The following is a 20325-nucleotide window of genomic DNA, read 5'->3' as shown; positions in this document are numbered from 1 at the left end:
CATGTAGATACAATCTTTAAACCTTACATTGAAAATGTTTCTATAGCAATATTGCAGTATCCCTTACATAATGAAGTATTATATGGAAATTTTTTCGTGTTGGAGCCCTCGGAACTTAAAATTAAATGAAGTCGTGATATACAAGTACTAATATAATATACGCGCAAGGTACGAGCTGAATGGGTATCTCAGAAAACAGTCCCAGAATTGTATTCAAATTAAGTTTTTTATCATATTTTATGTTTCAATTATGTATAATAATATACAGATATAAACTTTGGTGATGTTTATTATTAATTAACTTTGCCCGCAGTTTCACCTGCATGAAATTTATAGCCTGTATATTGTTGTGATGTATATTACTGTAAAGTTTCATCAAAATCCGATTAGTAGTTTTTGCGTGAAAGAGTAACAAACATTTATCCATCCATACTCACAAACTTTAGCGTTTATAATGTTAGTAACATTTCTGAAAAATCTGAGAAACGAAGTGATGATTGTTTGAATAATTACTAAATAAATAGAATTAAATGGAATGGCTGCAACTTGGAACGCTGTGTTATTACACCGCAGTAGGTACTATTAACTATAAACATCTCCATTATTATGATGGATGATAGAAAACCATGATAATTGATGTAATAAAATATGTACATTTACTAGAATGACTAGTATAAGTGCTACTAGGTATATAATTTATTTTACACTTAAGGCAACTTCTCATGCGTCTAGAAACTTGTAGGTAAAAGTTTCTAGACTGCCGATTAAATTATATTTATTTTATGGGGTTCTTGAGTAGGGGTCGTTATTTCAGATGTTTTGACCCTTTGCACCTCCCTAGTGTGACGTCACAATTTTATAATTTTACACTAGTAAACCCATCTATGTACATGTAAACTCGTCAACAAAAAATTCAAACCATTAATTGGAATATTTATCAAATTTTATCAAAACCGTCCTTCAATGTGTGTCACAATGGATGGATAGACCTTATATAATCAAACTTGATTCGAATTATACTATTTCTACTAATGATAATATTGCGTACAAATTAAGAATTCCTATTTTGACCTCCAATCTTTTCAATAGACTTGAAGATTATAAGAATTGTTTTATATTCAATAATTTTTGTAGCGTTTAGATAAGTACTGCGTATACCATTTAGTTTAAACAAGTTTGATAAATACATGCTGTGCCTAATATCTGTTCATATAATCAGTATCTGTTATAAATAAAGATATTTTTAATATTAAATCTTGAACCTTTTATTTAATTTGTACAAATTTTTTACTTGTAAAATATGGCCCATCTGATGGTAATCCTAATCCATCTGAAGGTTACCGTATCCCATTGACGCTTGAAACACCAGGTAACTGATTGCGTTTTGATTAATTATAATCAAAAAGTAATATATTACTTTTCCGCGAATTTGTTGTTGATTTATTTTAAAAAAAGGAAATGGCAAATTGGCATAACGTTACTTGGCTGCACGCAGTGAAAGCCAGTAGAATCGAAATGATTGCACTAAATTGCAGGTTATTGCTGCGTTCCTCTTCAAATATTACGTTGGTATTTGGTGATAAGTGTTTACTTTAGGTAAAACTTATTATATACTAGTTATGCACGCGGTTTCACCCCCGTTAAATTTCAATAAATAATAGAGCCTATGCGAAATTATTCTTTTAATTAGATAAGTATACAAAATCTCCCTAACACTCTTAAACAAGTAAACAACCTTATCTTTTAGATAGACGACGTAGAATATGTGTAGTCATTATATAATATTTAAAATAACAACGAATAAAAAAAAACTAATATCTTGCTAATAGAAGGTAAAGGTCGTACCTTAAAAACTCGATTTTAAGAGCCTCCGAATACGTTACCTGCCAAGTCGTATCTATGGGAGCATATTTATGATTTGTAACCTTGAATCGAGTAGGTATAGACAAAAAGTAATATGTATCGATATGTTTTTTATTAATTTTTATAAAGGTTACTAGGAATATTGCCGAGTTTGTATATATCTAAGTTAATAGCAATAGACAACTGAAATAAATACCGTCAAAAAAAGGATATTATTAGTTTATGGTTCCATAAAAATGGATTGGAATAATATGGTTCCATGACATTGTATTAAGATAGATAGAACTCCAAGAGGTTCTTCCTGGAAACTATAATAGGTAATTCGTGGAATTCACCACAATAGGACTAAACGTGACTTTATTCTCATTGTAAGTACTGTGATCCACTGGTCCTGCTAGCGTATAACCATTTTTTTATTATTTGTTCACTGACATATTGACTTGAACTGCAATTTGTTACAGCAGTTTTCATAGCGTTAATTCTATCTCACTAGAGTTGTATAATATACCTATATATACACACATTTACATTATTTATATATTACGTAGTTTATACATACCAAATTTATTTTTTGCGCATTTTTATACTTATATATATTAGAGCAGGCAGGAAAAACATTTCATCATCACCCATAAAATATCCCATAATAGGGCAAGCATAACTTTACCCCGTATTTAAAAAAACCTATATTAGATTAAATTGATATTTAATATTAAAAAAGGGTAAAGCCTTTTTTTTATTATTATTAAAAAAAAAGTAAAGTCTTTACACATTTCTGTAAATAACGGCAGCATATAAACGCGAAAGTTTGTGAGTATGATTGGATGGATGTTTGTTACTGTTTTACGCAAAATCTACTGAACGGTGATGAAATTTTACAGTACCATAAGCAGAATGACACATAGGCTATAAATTTCAAGCGCCTGAAACCGTAGACACAGTTTGTATATATTTACTTACCATTTATGATACAAAAAGGGATTAAATTACTAGTCCAAGAGGTATTTTACATATAATTCAGCTATTAATTAATGAATATTCCTTATTCAATAAACTTTTTGTCTAATGGAATTAATTTAAGAGTTAAAAGCTTACGTTTTCTTTAAATATTTACGACATGTGCCGTTGGTACATAATGCCTTGACCTGCGCCATCTTGTACAATAAATTACCGTGTAGCGAACTTTTATATGTGGGCGAGCGAGCTGAGCGTATGTGATTAGAATTTATTACATCGACTACCTACAACCTTCTGTTTTATTTGAGAAAAGCTGTGCCCGCGGTTTTACACGCGTGGAATATAGCCTACTGGCTGTGCCCACGACTTCGTCCGCGTAACCGTGACCAAAAAAAGAAAAAAAATATTTTATAATCTAACAAAATCAAAGAAAAAAAAATTAACTTCCGTACAACCTTCTATCTCACCTTTCAACCCTTATAACCATTTTTCTTTATTTATATTTAATCAACAGCCTAAACAATAGGTTTCAAGCTTCTATCTTTAAAAATGACCATACTTCCATTCAACCTTTATGACACCTATATGATGGATAGTATAGAAAGATTGATATCATCTAAATTATTGGATACTTTTTATATCATTAATTGTATTCTTTACATAGTTTTTTTTTCGGACTCCTCTAATGCCGTTTGGCCGTAGCTGGCCTTTACAGCTTCACCGAACGTTAGGGGGCGAGTGCAGATGGCACTCCAAACCCGCGGAAGGACTTATGGAGCGGCTGAAGGCCATCTCCTGCCTGACGGATACGACTTTAGTCTGAGGGCACCACTAGGGGTTCGAACTTCGGCTCAGGCCGTCGTAATATCGATCCTCGTTTGAATTGGAAACGGGGGATCGATCTTTACATAATGTGAAACAAGTAGTTGGGATTTTTTTATCCAAGGAATGTAGCATTTGCATTCAGCCTTTATTTATCTATCTATCTATATATCTACTATCGTAAACAAGACCTTTAGGTTTTTGTTATTTCTTTTTTTATACTACGATGTTGACAAACAAGCATACGGCCCATCTGTTGGTAAATGGTTAACGTAGCCTATAGACACCTGATATCTGAGAGTACCTATTGTGTATTAAAATAAACACAACAGCGCCGCGCCGCGGCGAATCTCTAGATAGTATGAAACAGAAACCTATTTTCAACGTCGTCTCCAATATTGTTATCTGATAATGAGGAGGTAGATATACTGTGCAAACTTCGCATTAGTCAATATTTGCAAAGTTTCTGTCTTCTGCGTTGGCTATCAACAATTTACACATGGGTGGGAAAATTAGGGCTAGTGTGCTATGACTCTAAATGAGTAAGAGGCTCCCAATTTGACTGAATTGTCGATGGTACCTATTATATTTGTACATAGATGTTAAATCATCTTTATTTATTAACTAATTCCTGACATAGAGTTTGCGCTAGTTTGGAAGTCAGGCTGGTATGTAAGTTTGTCATTGTACATTTACGGTTTAATAACTATATTAAATATTATCGCTAAATATATGTAGATTTTATATTGTATAAATAAATATTTCCATTAGAGGTTATTATTGCATGCCAAACATTCTTAAGTGGACACAGCGATCCATCGCGTAACATGAATAAATTAAAAAAAATATGTAGGTATGAATATACTTATATATCCGTACTAATATATAAAATTGTAGGGTTTGTTTGTACCCACTAATCCCTTAACTAATATTTGAATTATATTCTATGCAATTATATTTGAGTCAAATTATATTAAGATTCGTCCAGCCGTTTTATTGTGAACAAGTAAGCAGACAGATAGGCACAGACCCTTCTGCATTAATATTAGTATGGATACTTGAGGATGGTTATATATTTTCGGACTACTCTAATGCTGTTGGCATTCCTAATCGATTGGAAATGAAAATGAAATGAGGTTGGCCTCCACGTGGTTCCCCCTGGAAACCATCGTGGTCAATTCGCGACGATGCTAATTGGCCTGACTTCATGTTCATCCTCAACTTGTGCCCAGCGCAGCGGGAAGACCAATCCATCATACGTTAAAAAAATATTTAAAAAAAATAAGCGATATGTTGGCTTATAGAGAGACTGGGAGGCCGCCATCTCTTTAAAAATAAACGGAGGTTGTTACAGGAGTGAAATAGGAACACTATAGTTCAAGAAAATAATCAAATTATATGTATGTATATTAATCTCAAGAATTTCTCTTGAATGTCACTTTTAGACTTTAAATGGCTCCCATTCAAAGTCAAAATGTGACATTTAAAAAATAAGTAGATATATAGAACTCAAAGGTGACTGATATAGTAATCTATCAACGCACAGCCCGAACCACTGGACGGATCGGGCTGAAATTTGGCATGCAGATAGATGTTATGACGTAGGCATCCGCTAAGAAAGGATTTTAATTAATTCTACCCCCAAGGAGATAAAATAGGGGGTGAAAGTTTGTATGAAACTTTGTCAATTTTAAACCGATCGGGCTGAGACTTTGCATGCATAAAGTTATTATGACGTAGGCATACTCTAAGAAAAAAATTTGATAAATTCCACCCCTAAGGGGATAAATTAACACGAGCGAAGCCGCGGGCAAAAGCTAGTAAATAATATAATCTTACTAATATTACAAATGCGGAAGTTTGTGAGTGTGGGTGGATGAATAGATGGATGTTTGTTACTCTTTCACGCAAAAACTACTGAATAGATTTTAATGAAACTTTACAATAATATTGCTTATACAACAGAATAATACATAGGATATAAATACGCGGGTAAAACCGCAGGACTCGGCTAGTAAATGTTTAATGTCAAATCCATCAGAAGTCTGCAACCTTGTGTGATATTGCAGTAGTGCTAAACACCCCAACAAACAAACTGTTTGCTTACAGATTTCTAAATGCACAGTACAAATGTAGTACATCTTTATATTATTAGAGGTATATTACAGCAGTGTTTCTTAACCTGTGGTCTGCGTATGGGTTTTCACGATCTTATACATAATATCTGAATATATAGTAATAATAAATAACCATGGACAATTAACAGCGCAATCTACTGACATAAATACAATAAATTAAAACACCCAGACCGATACAATCATACTCATAAATATAAATGTTTGCACCGTGCGAGGAATCGAATCCGTGACCATCGGAAGTAAAGCGGTGTGCTAAACCGCTAGACCACCGAGACCGTTTATGTGTATATAAAAAAAGAATGTATTGAAATATTTCTATCAGTTGTTTAGTTACCATAACACAAGCCCTGCACTGGAGGCGTTGTGTGAATTGTATTGAGTTATTACTACGAGTATTATTACTATTACACTTAAATTAATAAATATATAATAACCTACTCCTTACTAATATTATAAATGTAAAAAACTCTGTCTGTCTGTTTATCTCGCCAAAACTACTGAACCAATTTAAATGAAATTTGGTACACAGATAGTCTAGACCCTGAGAAAAGACAGGCTACTTTTTGATGCTAAAAAAGGGGTTGTAAGCTGTAAAGGCCAACAGCATTAGAGTATTTCGAAAAAAAGAAGAATAACAACCAAAACGCTGCCCACACACGTCTCTACCCTGTACGCCAAGTATTATAATTTGAACCGAACGTAAAACATTCCTCATAACCACGCCATTATCTCCCAGCCTACACTAAAAATTACCCTAGAATTATAATTTTTACAATTACAGGGTAACACTGTATAACCTCATCTCGAGGCACACACACAGACAGAAAATGAGTGTATGTATACAAATATGGTATTTGTGCGCGTAAACAGGTGGGAGCGGCCGGACGGGTGGCATTCCTTGAGTGACCTACATAACTTGATAGTTACTACAACCGATTGAGATTGGCCCCTGAGATTAACATGAGGAATAAAAATTCTAACTCGATATGTATTTACCTCTTTATATTTATATACTAATCACCGCGACTTTCCGCGTGGAATTTAACTTTATTTTTCTAAAATAAAAGTAGCCAAAGTTACTCCTTATTACATCAGCTACCTGCCAAAAAAAAGTCCCGTCATCTCAGAGACTAGCCAGAAGTAGTAGTATGTAGTTAAATACGGTTATTTCAATATTATAAACAGACACTCAAATTTATTTATATGTATAGATAATAATAGTCTTTTACCTGTGTATTTTTTAAAAAGAACGATCAATTTCCTAAATGTTTTTAAGTATGGGTCAAAATCTATACCTAAGGATAAGTAACATAAAAGGAGTTGATATAATAAGTTTTGTTAATAAAAATCAATCCATCAATCTTATTAATATTTCATTAATTTAATTAATAATATTACTTGTTAATTGATAATTTCATTTTTCAATTAATTAATAAAGTAATAGATAGCGTTGTATATATTCTTTAATCATCATTGTCTTTTGATTAATATGAACACATGCCATCTAAATATTGCTCCCACACGAATTCATACGCACCGCTAAGATATATACCATAATTAACGTGGTTATTTTTTGATTTACTGAAATTATCTGGTAAGACTGTAAAACGTGTACGTAAAGTTAAGGCATATATAACTTCAAAGAACAAAATACCAAGATGAAAGTACATATCGTTAACGACGGCATATCCTGTATGTAATTTTTGTTGTGGCATGTGAAGCGGCTGAAAAAGCCAAAACATGTAAATACAGGGGTCTAGGCTCCGAATATGAATTTGTCCCATTCGGTGTCGAGACCCTTGGTCCGTGGGGTCCAAGCGCTATAAGACTTTTCAAAGAAATAACGAAAAGGTTAGTCGACATCACAGAAGACTGAAGAGCTGGCAGCTACCTTGGACAAAGAATTAGTCTAGCTATTCAAAGAGGGAAAGCTGCCAGTATCTTCGGAACGTTGCCTAAAGGGAGGGGTCCCTTATAGGGGTTAATAATATATTTTAGTCATCAACTTATATTTTTTTAAGCTTTTTAATTTTAGGTTCTTAGTTATACAATTAGGTTATGTAAATACTATTAATTTTTGTTGTTCATGTACATGATTCATATTCAATGAATAATTTATAAATCTTTCAATTATCTAAATCCCCTATAGTAAGTATGAACGTATAGTTTCTATTTATATCGTTACTCACTACTTACTACGTAGATAAGTAATGTTTTTTTATATAATAATAAAATCATGACAATGCAAACCAACTATTTGTCTGTTTGTTTATTAATTTTTCATTTGACGTCTAGATTATACGCTAATCTAGAGCTGAGAAAACTACCGTCCAATTTGATGAAATAATTACCCATTTTTTTTTTCACACATTCTCACATTTTTCTTATAACTATTTTGTATTAATTATATATATATATAAGAGCAATAAAGGATATTTAATAATTATTATTATAAATATGTACAATATGCCACTTACAATTGTAGTAATTAGTTTACAAATAAAATAATAATAATAATCTCAGGAAAATTCACACAGTGCCATCTAGACAAAAGTTAGGTTAGCTAGCTTGTGTTATGGGTACTAGATAACTGATACAAATACATAGATATATTTTTGTCATTATATACATAGAATTTATAATATATAATATTATACATAGAATAACAGCGAGACCGTCACAAATAATCGTACTTATAAATACAAATGTTTGTGCTGCGCGGATAATCGATCCCGCGACCATCGGAAGTAAGACGGTGTGCTACCACCGCTAGACCATCAAGATCGTCAAATAGGGGGTCATAATAGGTGACACCATATTGATGTTTTATTTATATATTACATTATGAATTCTCATCAGTAGTCTCTGAGTATACATGCGAATAAAGTCACGGGATCCACTAGTTAAAAATAACAATGAGCCTATTAAGAAATGTTTTCGTATTGATAACTGTTAATCGTATATCAGAATACTGCATATTATACATTCCATTAATGTGACGCTTCTTCACACATAACAAAACACAGATGACTAAACGCCATTATGATTTGTGTTAAAAGATTTACATAATATATGTATTTAATTATATATTATATTTCATAACATATGTTCATTTCATTTCATTCATAATTTAAGAGCTGTGCTCTTGTCGGTGGAGCTCCCGCCACCTTCCACGATCTTCCATCAGTCCTTTTAGCTGTTGATACGACACGACTCCAACTTTTTCTTTAACTTGTTTGATATAGCTGTGTCTTGGTCTTCCCCTTCCTCTCTTTCCATCTATTTTTCCTTCAATAATGTTGTTAATTACTTCGTCGTTTCGTATCAAGTGCCCCAAAATTTTTCCCCGTTCCCCTTTTAACATATGTAAGTATGTAGTAAATAAATATAGTACCTACTTCATTTACTACTACTACTACCGCTATTTACTTCGTTTTATACCAAGGTAAACTATTTGAAAGGTACTTAGTTATATAGCCTAGTCTACGAGGTTAGACCTCGATCTCATGGGGGAAAAGGGATTGTCAGTAATGTGGATTGATGATCTTATTGCCAGCAATGTACCATGTCAGTTTGACCTCCACGCGGTTCCCCCTGGAAACCATCGTGATAAATTCTCGGTGAACTTATCACGATGGGCTTACTAACCAGACCTCATGTTCATCCTATAATCCTCTACTGGTGCCCCGCCAGCGTAAACCGTTAACGTAGGTGTGTACATCATTCCATTGTAATTCTCTAAAAAAAACCTCAGTCATAATATTTCAGCCGCCAGCAGCTCGCTTTGTAACCTAACATAGATTACAAGGCGAGCTGCTTGGCTGATTAGCTGCAGCTTATAACAGACACAGGTCATCCGTAGCTCCCTACGAGCATGAAGGGACCTCGAGGCGAAATCCTTTGCCCTAGCATCGACTAAGGTGGGCAACAACCCACAAATAACTGGATCAAAACCTCTTGAAAGGGTGAGATAAAGTTGTAAAATTACGAGATATGGAGGCATAGCATCTTAGTCGTCCGGAATGGGAACGCTTGAGTGACATCACTGAAGTCATATTATGACCATAGTCATGTAACATAGGCGACGTTTGCCATTAAACAGGTGGTCAGCTTATTGGCCATTTTCGTTACATAAAAAAATTGCAACAGTTGTACTCGTGATCTTATATGTCTATACATATTGCATTTATAGAGGGGGGAGGGAGATTGTTAGTAATGGGAACTAATTAACTAATTGCCTTATTTAATTAATTAGAAACATTAACACACAGTTTTCAAGTCGGCATAATTTCACGATTTTTTAAAACTATTATATGTCTATTATTAATCTATATCAATTGGTAATTAAATAACTATTATTAATCTAAACTCTAATTAATCTAAATTAATGTTGATTAATTTATATTAATAGTATTATAATATTGTACCTAAACAGTCTATCATAAATCACAATACTTGAAAACGTTGTATACTTTTTTGTATAACGTTGTATATTTAACCACCAATTCGGCGCATGCCTACTGTACACTTAAGTACCTGTACGCGTGACGTCACCGTCCTTCGAATGCCATGGAATCCTCGATATTTTTTTCTTCACAACCTTCTTGTTCCCAAAACACGCGTTCTTTGTTTTTGTTGTTGGCAACATTGCCGGCGCACTTGAATTTCGAACGAGGTCAAACATTTGAAATACCATATTTGTTTTCATTTTTTGTTAGTGTCATACCTATTTTGAATGATACTTAACTAGCTGTTACAAGCGGCTTCGTATGCGTTTAGGAGATAAAATATAGCCCATGTCCCTACTTGTGATACAATCTACCTTCATTAAGATTAATGCAGATTAGGCTCTGAAAATACAGGATAAGAGCTACGCCATCTTAGTCCTCGGGAAAGATAACGCATGAGTAGTATCTCTGGTGTCGCACACGTGACGTGATGTCCATAGATATATATAGGCGACGGTTACCGCTTACCATAAGGCGAGCCGTCAGACTGTTGCGTTCCAATTACATAAAAAATATTAAATGTGTGCAGTCGTTCAATCGACATACTTTTAGATACCATAATATGAAAAACAATGTTAGCAAAAATTACGAGATCTTACCACATTTTATATATTTTTAGTTTATCCGTGCCGTGATCATGGCGATGGAAACATCATCAAACAATTCAATAAAAATAAATGAATTTGGTAAAGTCCCGTGATTTTTCCTAATATTACGTATATAAAAAATCACTGCGTTAAATTAAAAAAAGTATATAATTAATATTTTTAAATTATAGAACATCTAAAAACGAAATAAAAAAAATTACAACGCTATCCACCCAAGTATTTCAGAGGCCACCTGCCAAATTATTTTTATAATTCCAACAAGCTTGTCTTCGCAAATGGTTTTCTTAGCTCCATCTAAAGATAACTGTATGGACATCAAAAAAGGTGTACGCGCCATACATGGGAACCTGATCAATGAGATGTTCATTTGTCGCAGATAGCCAGTTTGTTTTAATGGACCGTAGACAACGTAAAGGAGGTTGCTAGCACCTCATATCCGCTTTACTGGTGTTTATGGTCATTTTTATGTAGGCCAATTCGAATTTGGAATTACAGTTTTTAATGATCTATTAATAGAAATTTTATTACTAAGCAGGACGTGTCACTTTAAACAAAATACATTTTGTATGAAACTATGTAACTTTTTTTTTATATTGTCTTATAAGAAGGCACCTAAATACCATATAGACCATTGTTTCCTAACCTTTTTAGTATCATGCCCCACCTTACCCTTTGTAAAATTCTTAAGCTCCCCCATCCTCATTAATAATTTCTAACATTAAAAAAAAATTGTTCGACTAAGAAAAGAAGTTTCTTACTAAAACCTATTGTTTAAGTACAATAGATTTGAGTAAGAAATCACTAGGAATTTGTTAATGAAGCAGTCTTTAAAGTTTCAAAAGATATAATGAAATATTGAAATTCCATTCCATATAATTTTAATAAAGAGTCCATTTTTGAATTGCCCCTCTTAACAATCTAATTGGCCCCCTTTGGGACCTGACCGTCAGGCCCCAAATGGGGCCAATTGGGAAACAATGACATAGACCATATTAATCCCAAACTAACTAAAGCTACTAAAGGTACTACATGACTAATACACAAATTAGTTTTTAAAAAGTGGTTATATGAAAAGATACTAGCTATCACCTGCGATTTTTGTTGAAATAAAAAATACAACGAAACATACAATTTTGCTCTTATATTATTGTTACGGATATAAGAGTAGAACGAGGAAGAAGATAGTTATGAACAAGATAGTCACGTATAGAAATATTTAATTATGGGAATCAAACCCGCAACCATAAGAAAGGCTGTCAATCGCTACACCATCGAGGTAGTCACGTATTTCTCAGTAGATATTACTTCCATAGTCCGATATCCATAATGTTGTTAATGACAGGAAATCTTGACTGACCGTACATAGTGCTGTGTTGTGTTTAACACTTTCTGTTTACTCTCGTCTCTGGTTTCACTTGTTGCGTCCCAGACTTTCATTTGTAAACAATACAACTACGAGGTCGTATTCATTAGTTAAAGTAAACCCTATAAGTATTTGTAAATAACTAACTGTTTACCTGGACTTCACTCGCGCGATTTCATAGCCGTAGGAATTTGCGGCAATAAATTATTCCATCGGAAACCTTTCAGGAATAATGTAAGGAAATAAGGAATAATGATTACATTTATTGACTTCATCTCATCCTACACTGGTGCCCCGCTAGTGTAAACTGATAGCATAGGCGGCAGCACCATTGAGCTTGTGTTATGGGTATTAGACTAAGAGATATATTTAAACACACTGTTTTGCACATACATAGAAAATACTCAGACTAATACAAAAAAAATCATATTGATGAATATGAATGTTTGTACCGAGGAATTGAATTCGCGACCATCGGAAGTAAGGTGTGTTAAGCCGCTAGACCATGCCAGCGAGGCCATGATGTATAGGTACATTATATTTTGTGATAAAAGGTAGACTTTGTGTGAAATCATCTGATTTTTTTTTCTTTTTTTCGGACTACATATTGTTGGCCGTAGCTGGCCTTTACAGCTTCACCGATGGGGCGAGTGCAGATGGCAAAACCCGCGGAAGGACTTATGGAGCGGCTGAAGGCCAACTCCTGCCCGACGGACTTTGTCTGAACCATCATCGAACCTTGGCTCAGTTTGAATTGGACGGGGGATCGATCGGAGGGGGAAATCATCTGCGTAGGTACCTCAGTGTCTCATATTTCAGCCGCCAAGAAGTTTGCATTATTCTATTATACAAACACAATAATAAATACGAAACACATCTTGTATTTCGGTCGTAGAATGTCAATAGACTAGTCGTCCTGAATAGCAACGCATGAGTTCCGTTCATGTTTATATATACTATAGTTACGTGACTTCGCCGCATGGAATTTAACTTTATAATTCTAAAATAAAAGTAGCCTAAATTGCTCCTTATTAGCCACCTGCCAAAAATAGCCCCGTCAAAATCGGTACAGCCATTTCAGAGATCAGAATGACAGATAGATAGACAAAAATTGTAAAAAAAAATTATTTTTCTGTATGTACCGTATTTATATTCATATGCATGTAGTAAAAACGTTTTTTTTTAATGTTACAAACAGACACTCCAATTTTATTTATAAATATGTATAGATGTATGTACAAACAATCCGCTCTCCCGGGACAGGGTAACGACCCTTAGGTAGGTAATAGGTAATTTTCTACGCGAACCACTAATTTGAAATCGCGCGTAAACTCATTCCATAATCTGTGGTAACGATATCATAATGTTATTTCACAAAATATTCTAATAATAATGATGAGGACCACGAAATAATCCAGTTTTAACACTTGACGACTCTGTGAATATTCATCGAGTTGTTAATATAAAAATATGGTTTATTAGAAAGACGTTGGCGACCGTGAACTCGTTGGTTTCGAGACCGGTCGTCGCAGATAAAAAATGTCATTAAACAGTCTATGGTCCGAAAATAGAAGCTATGGACATACAAATGTATATTTGTATTAGCTTAGTGATTACGTGCTCTGTGCTAACTTTGAACAGGAAGAGGTTCTAGATCCCTTTATAGTTTTTGTGTTACATCAAAATTAATTAAATTTTGTTCATAACTTGTAGTTAGTGTTTACATTAGTTTTAGACTACTGTAAATTAGGTTTATAACTTTTTGTTTTAAAGATAAAATAGTAAAATAACTAATTTTTGGTGTAATAGGTTTTGCTTTTGGTTCTAAATTTCAATTCCACTTTTAATGAAAATATTTTTTCTCATCCGCAAGTTGTCAGAGTAATACACTATTTCCCATGATTCTGAGAATATTGTACAGTTTATTTAAAATTTTCAATACTTGCTATAAAAAATCTGGAATATTGAATCTAGGGTAATTATAATATATATATAAATAAAATGGGATTAAGAACTTGTCAAGACAGATGTTTGAAATTTAAAAAAATGTGTTGAGAAATATTGATTTTGTCATTTTACCAGCAAATGTATTTGCGTAACAAATAACTAATATCTCTGCTACTAGATAGTCAATAGCCCTTTGACATAACTTTCTCTACCTTTACAACATAATATGATGTAAATACACAACACACGTTGTCTGTACGTAAGCTGATTGGTACGTGCCTAGAGAAAGTACTAGTAATAAGCCTTGAATCATTGGAAATAATGTACAGACGAACGCAAAGATTTCGCCTGCGTCACCAATATGTAATATATGCTAGGTTACTTTATAAGATGCACGACGGGACGTGTGGCTAACCCGCCCCAGCTTCGCACGGGAAGGACATGTATTAAACATATAAACCTTTATCTACTGCATAAAACTGCATTACAATCCGTCGCGTAATTTAAAAGATATAAGCGAACAGACAGTTGAAGCGACTTTATTTTATACTATGTAAAGATATAGGTAAATGCGATTATAAAACACTGTTATCTGCATAGTAAAGTCCCAGTAATGTATATAGTATTAAGAATTTTAAATGCCTAACATGCCTAGCTAATACGACTGTAGTAGGTAATCTAACCACGTAATAGTGTAGTCTCTTTCACACGAATGTCAATTGTTGAGATAGCATTATCTTCACAATAAAGATAACGGACAGGTATTGTAGGAAGTCTAGTCGTGATCTGCAGTGAGACTTTTGACCCAATCGCATCCAAGACACATAAGGTTGATGTCAAATGGATATTATTGAATACCATTGTTTCGAACTCAAATGATATGAGGAAACGGTAGAGTGGCTAAGATAAATCGATAAAGTTGACTCTGAGGAAGAAGAAGAGATAGAGAGGGTTAAACTAGAAGATTTATTTATTACCCTAGTAGCTGTTAAACGCGAAGTCGCGTCCACGTGGAATTTAACTTTTTTAATAAAATAAATATAATTTCTGAAATAAAAGAACTTTAACCTATATTTATTCATTTACTCTTAATTTAAGAGCCACACTTCTTTTGAGCCTTAGCCACTTTCTACGATATTCCATTATAATTTTTAACTGTTGATACGATGACTATTTTTCTCTCAATAATAATGTTCCTAAATTAACCGTGCCGTATCAAGTGTCCTAACAATTATTCATTCCTCGTCTATTTTATATATTCAATTATTTTCTTATTTCTTATTTTATTCCTACTTAATTTGTCCTATCTAATATGTAAAATTCTCGTGTTGCGATGTTTGATATCAAATTCTTCCGAAACGACTTTATCGATATTTATCAAATTTTGTGTGCATACCGGGTAAGTCTGAGAATCGGCCCGTATGTATATTTCATACCCTCAATGATATGAGTGATCCGCTCCTAAATTTACTCCTTTCTACCATCAAACCCTATTTTTGCTGGGTTAGCTAGTATTTATATACTACTCATCTACTGAATGCAGACTCATCACAAGAAGAATGAACAACACACAAGTTTCTTGCTCATTCTTCTTGTGATGAGTCTGCATTCCGAATGAGCGGTAGAATCAAAAAACTTGACTATTCAAAAGTGCTTATATTAAGTTTATTTGAATAAAGATTATTTCTATTTCTATAAGAATAAAAAAAACTATCGAAACGTTTAGTGCTAACGAAAGGAAAAGTATATATTTATATATAAGGAAAAGTATATATATATATCAAATTAATTATAGATTTGTTTTATCAATAATCGTGTGTCATTTCTACTATTTGTTACAACATTAATCAATAGATGACTATCACTTAACATGATGTTGTGACATAGTCAACTACATGTATTGCGTATCAAAATGTTTAATAAGTACGTACTTATCTATATTAATATTATATGTAGTGCTGAAGAGATTGTTTGTTTGAACAAGGTAATCTCAGAAACTACTGGTTTGATTTGAAAAATTGTAAGTGTTGGATAGTTTATTTATGAAGACATTTATCGTTGAAGGCTTTAGACTACATAACATTACGCTACGACCAATGGGGAGACCGGTATTGAACGTAGACCCAGGTGCGCGAGGCACCTAGTCTTTATTTATACGAAATTTTACCATGTAACTTGCTACGTCATTATAACGTTGTTTGCCACCATTATAGTATAAAAAAAACATGACGTGACGTATAAAAGGTGTAGACACGACACCAAAGTTAGGGACGATATCGAAGCAGTGGACGGAGCCCTGAATCACTTAGAACGCCTTATGTGTATCGAAATTGGGGCTGATTTCAAAATAAGTATTGCATACTTCCTTATTTCCGATCGTCGGTAGTTCGATTCGAATCGCAGAATGATTGTGTGTATTGATCTGGGTGTTTTCTATGTATTTGTAAAAAAGTGTGTTTAAGTATATCTGTTAGTAGTCTAATACCCATAATACAAGCTTCTCTTAGTGAAGGAATGGTGCTACCAACTGCGTTAACGCTTTACACTAACGGGGCACCACTTTAGGATGTAGATGAAGTCAGATAACTTATTATCTATTACTAATAACCCCCTTTTCCTGAGGGGAAGGTGATTATTAGTAATGTGGACTGTTAACCCTTTGTATTGTTGGGTTGACCTGCACGCGGTTTCTCCTGGAAACAATCGTGATAAATTCATGGTGAATTTGTCACGATGAGATGCCTTACCATGCTCCTAGTGCCCCGCAGGCGTAAACTATTAGTGCAGATGGGTGCACCATTCCATTATCATCCCTTAAAAAAATCCCTTCTCCCCCTTAGCTTAGCTTATATTTGAGAACAGTTAACGCTGTGCGAATTTTTCAAACCTCCTCATGTATTGTGTAGTAAAAAAAGGTTACGACAAAATTGTCTATGGCATCAAAACGTTTACAATTACCACGTGGGAACAGTCGGCCAAGTCATTGTTATCTAAATACCGCCAAAACAGATGTGTACGTTTTGGAATTTGAGCACGGACAATGAAATTACAAGCATTCATAATGCTGCACCGTCAAGAATTGTTATACAATTTGTTCTCTGCATTTTGTTGTCAATTTATGGTGAGGTGTGGTGAAACGTTATCAGTAAAGTTTTTTTTTCTTCCAAATAAACATTTTTTTTTCTTAATATAATATTCATATTTTGAATTTGGAATGTTCGATTCGACATATTATAAAGAAAAAGAGTGACATTACAATTTTCGTTATTTTATATAATACTAACTGACTAGCTGTAAATTAAATACGCTGTTAAAAAATAGGAGTTGGTGATAGAAGGGTGAAAATTTAGGTTACAAACCTAAATTTTTAATGCTATGTGTATTTTTAATGCCACATTATAAAAAAATAAAATATTGTCTTTACTATATATTTTAAATTTAGAATGGCGCATTGATTGAAATAATTAGCCCCGCCATATTTGAAAATAGTCGTCTTGATCTAGGAAGAGTTGTAGGGTTCTTCCGCCCCCGCTTTTTCATCTCCGATTTGAGGACCGTAACTATTCAGTTTATGGGAACTATAGGTACGAATGGCTATACGGTCATTCTACGGTAATATGAAATTACCAACACATTGCTAAAAGAAACAGGAAAACAGTTTTTTTTTACATAAATAGGTATTTACTTTATGTTACGTTTTTTGGTATTCCCCTTCTGATGTGTTACATAACTATAGTATATTAACTTTCTTGTAAGAAATATACAGTTTATTTAATAGCTCTTGACATTAAATATATAAATACACAAATGTTTTAATTTTGGATAATTTTGTACCTACTAAAAACTGGAGTGTACATTATTTTTTGAGATAAACTAAAAGTCACATATTATAATATTAGTGAAAAAATACTTATAACTTGTTAGGCTATATACACACTAGAGAGAAAAACGCGTAGATTTAATTCTGCGTCGTATCGAAAACTATTTGACCTTTAGGCACGCTGTAATGTAAAATTTCATCACCTCAGACATTGGTATGAAATTGCTTCGTGGTTTTACTGAAAACTGGTTATCACCGACTCACAATTGAGTATAGAAGTAGGTTTATCGACTTTTACCTTAAAGATCCTCTATCCATATTACCACGGATCAAGACTTGGGTAATCTTGACTCCATCCTTCAGCGCTAGCAGTCATTTTAAGACTCTTAACACTAGTAGGTTTTATATCATTTATCTCAAAAAGCAAATGATTGCTTTCTGCAATAAGGCCGCCTTATTGTAACGATACATGTGTCCTTTGATATATTGTTTGTACCTCTTCTTTACTGTATGATGCAAATAATGTATATTTTATCTATCTATTAAACGAAGTCGTGGATAGCAGCTAGTATGAGTACACAGACAGAAGCTGTCTCCTATTAAAATTTCTTGATATATCTATATGGCAATGCAAACTTTATTAACATGTTATGACAGAGGTTCTTAGTTTAACCCCTCTGCGTTTGCCGGCAGAGGCGTCTTGAGATTTAGCTTGAGACATGTAATGTACCTACATTACTCATTTGTATGGTATTTGATACTTCGACGACTAAACATTCTTAGAAAGAGACGGAAAGGTATTTCTCAACCGTTCTTTGCAATTGTGAATAAATGAGAGGGTAGATGAATAACCAAGTACCCACCAACAACAATTTATTACAATTATGTTTTAGCGTGTTTTTAAAACGGTATCCAATTATTTTAACATATACGCTTTAAAGTTTTTTAACTAAGGTGCATAAATAAGAATTTTTATCTACATGTACAAATAATTTAAATCTCATTAGATATATGTAATAAGGTCGTAGTAAAAATATGACTTACCTTTGCGAGATTTCCAATACAGTTTCCTCAAGTAAAACGCCACTGCCAACAATAAGAGTGCGCCCAAAAACCCACCTATGGCTGCCCCAGCCACACTCCCAGCACCATAACATTCGGCCGCATTTTGACCATAAACACTAGGAACCAAAACGGTCACAAATAAAAGACAATATAAAACACCCATTATGTTACACCAATAAGGACATCACTATTTTATGGCACTTTACGATTTTTCAGAAACCGAACACAGTTCGCGTTACATTTGTATTCAAAATTCGAATACGCTATTCGTTTTGGAGTTTTGAATTTAGAACGCGAAAGGCAATACGTTCGCCGCGTTTGCCAGCGCGGTGGAGTGTGGCCTCAGTGACGGAGTGGTCGTTTCGTTCGTGGCGACCGATTCGTTTGTGGAGACGCTGTGATTGTGGGACAGAGAACGTGTGTAGAAAACGTGTTTGGACAGCAAGTGTGCGTCATGTCGGCAAGGCCACTTGCTAATTTAAATAAATGTAATTATTCTTTAATTTTCACTTAACATACCTATGTAGAAATAAATCTTAAAAATAAGAGACTAACAGATATATTTTAAAAAAGGTTGTATTTTTACTCAGAGAATAGGAAGTGTTTTACTTTTACTCATTACTAAATTACCTAAGATATTTTTAGACGACTAAACAGAAAGCAGGCTTCAGTTATTTTAGCAGCTTGCTCTGTAAGTTGAAAAGTTATATAAGGCAGTAAAATTATAGGATTGGAAAGCATGCTATCTTCTATATGTTATCTAGCCATGGTAATATGTAGTGTGATGTTTTATATACAATTTTTACCATCAAGTAACTCGTCAGCTTATTTGCCATACCTCGTCATATTGACGGCCTCGGTAGTTTATCGGTTTCCGATGATCGCGGGTTCCATTCCTCGCAAATATTTAAATTCACGAGAAAGATTGTTTCTATTGGGCTGGGGCTATTGCTTATATTCATTATGTATGTATTTACAAAAAAAATATCTAAGTATTTATATCAGTTGTCTATTACCCAACTGATATAAATACTTAGATACACAAGCTCTGTTTACCGTGGGACTAGATGGCGCTTTGTTAATTGTCCAGGGTTATTTATTTATATTTAATATTATTATATATGTATATTATGGATAAGACCGTGGACAGGGTTATTATTATACCAATTTCACAAAATAATATAAAAAATATTAATTATCAAAGAACAAAACATTGCATGTTATGAAAAAAGTT

The 20325-nt window shown here is 33.5% G+C and overlaps 1 protein-coding gene across 1 annotated transcript in view; it reads right to left on the bottom strand.

The window, feature by feature from the left end:
• Positions 1 to 19475, bottom strand: part of LOC131841428 (uncharacterized) — a 57381-nt gene extending 37906 nt beyond the window's left edge. The window contains exon 1 of the mRNA XM_059189745.1: positions 19071 to 19475. Coding sequence (XP_059045728.1) covers positions 19071 to 19254 — 184 coding nt within the window. The 5' untranslated portion in view covers positions 19255 to 19475. The remainder of the gene's footprint in view (positions 1 to 19070) is intronic.
• Positions 19476 to 20325: the final 850 nt, after the last annotated feature.

Source organism: Achroia grisella, unplaced genomic scaffold (genome assembly GCF_030625045.1).
Source record: "Achroia grisella isolate CSIRO2021 unplaced genomic scaffold, CSIRO_AGI_Agris_v1 utg170, whole genome shotgun sequence".
Classification (NCBI taxonomy): domain Eukaryota; kingdom Metazoa; phylum Arthropoda; class Insecta; order Lepidoptera; family Pyralidae; genus Achroia; species Achroia grisella.
Note: the sequence above shows the minus strand (reverse complement) of the source record. Positions and strands in the feature narration are given on the sequence as shown.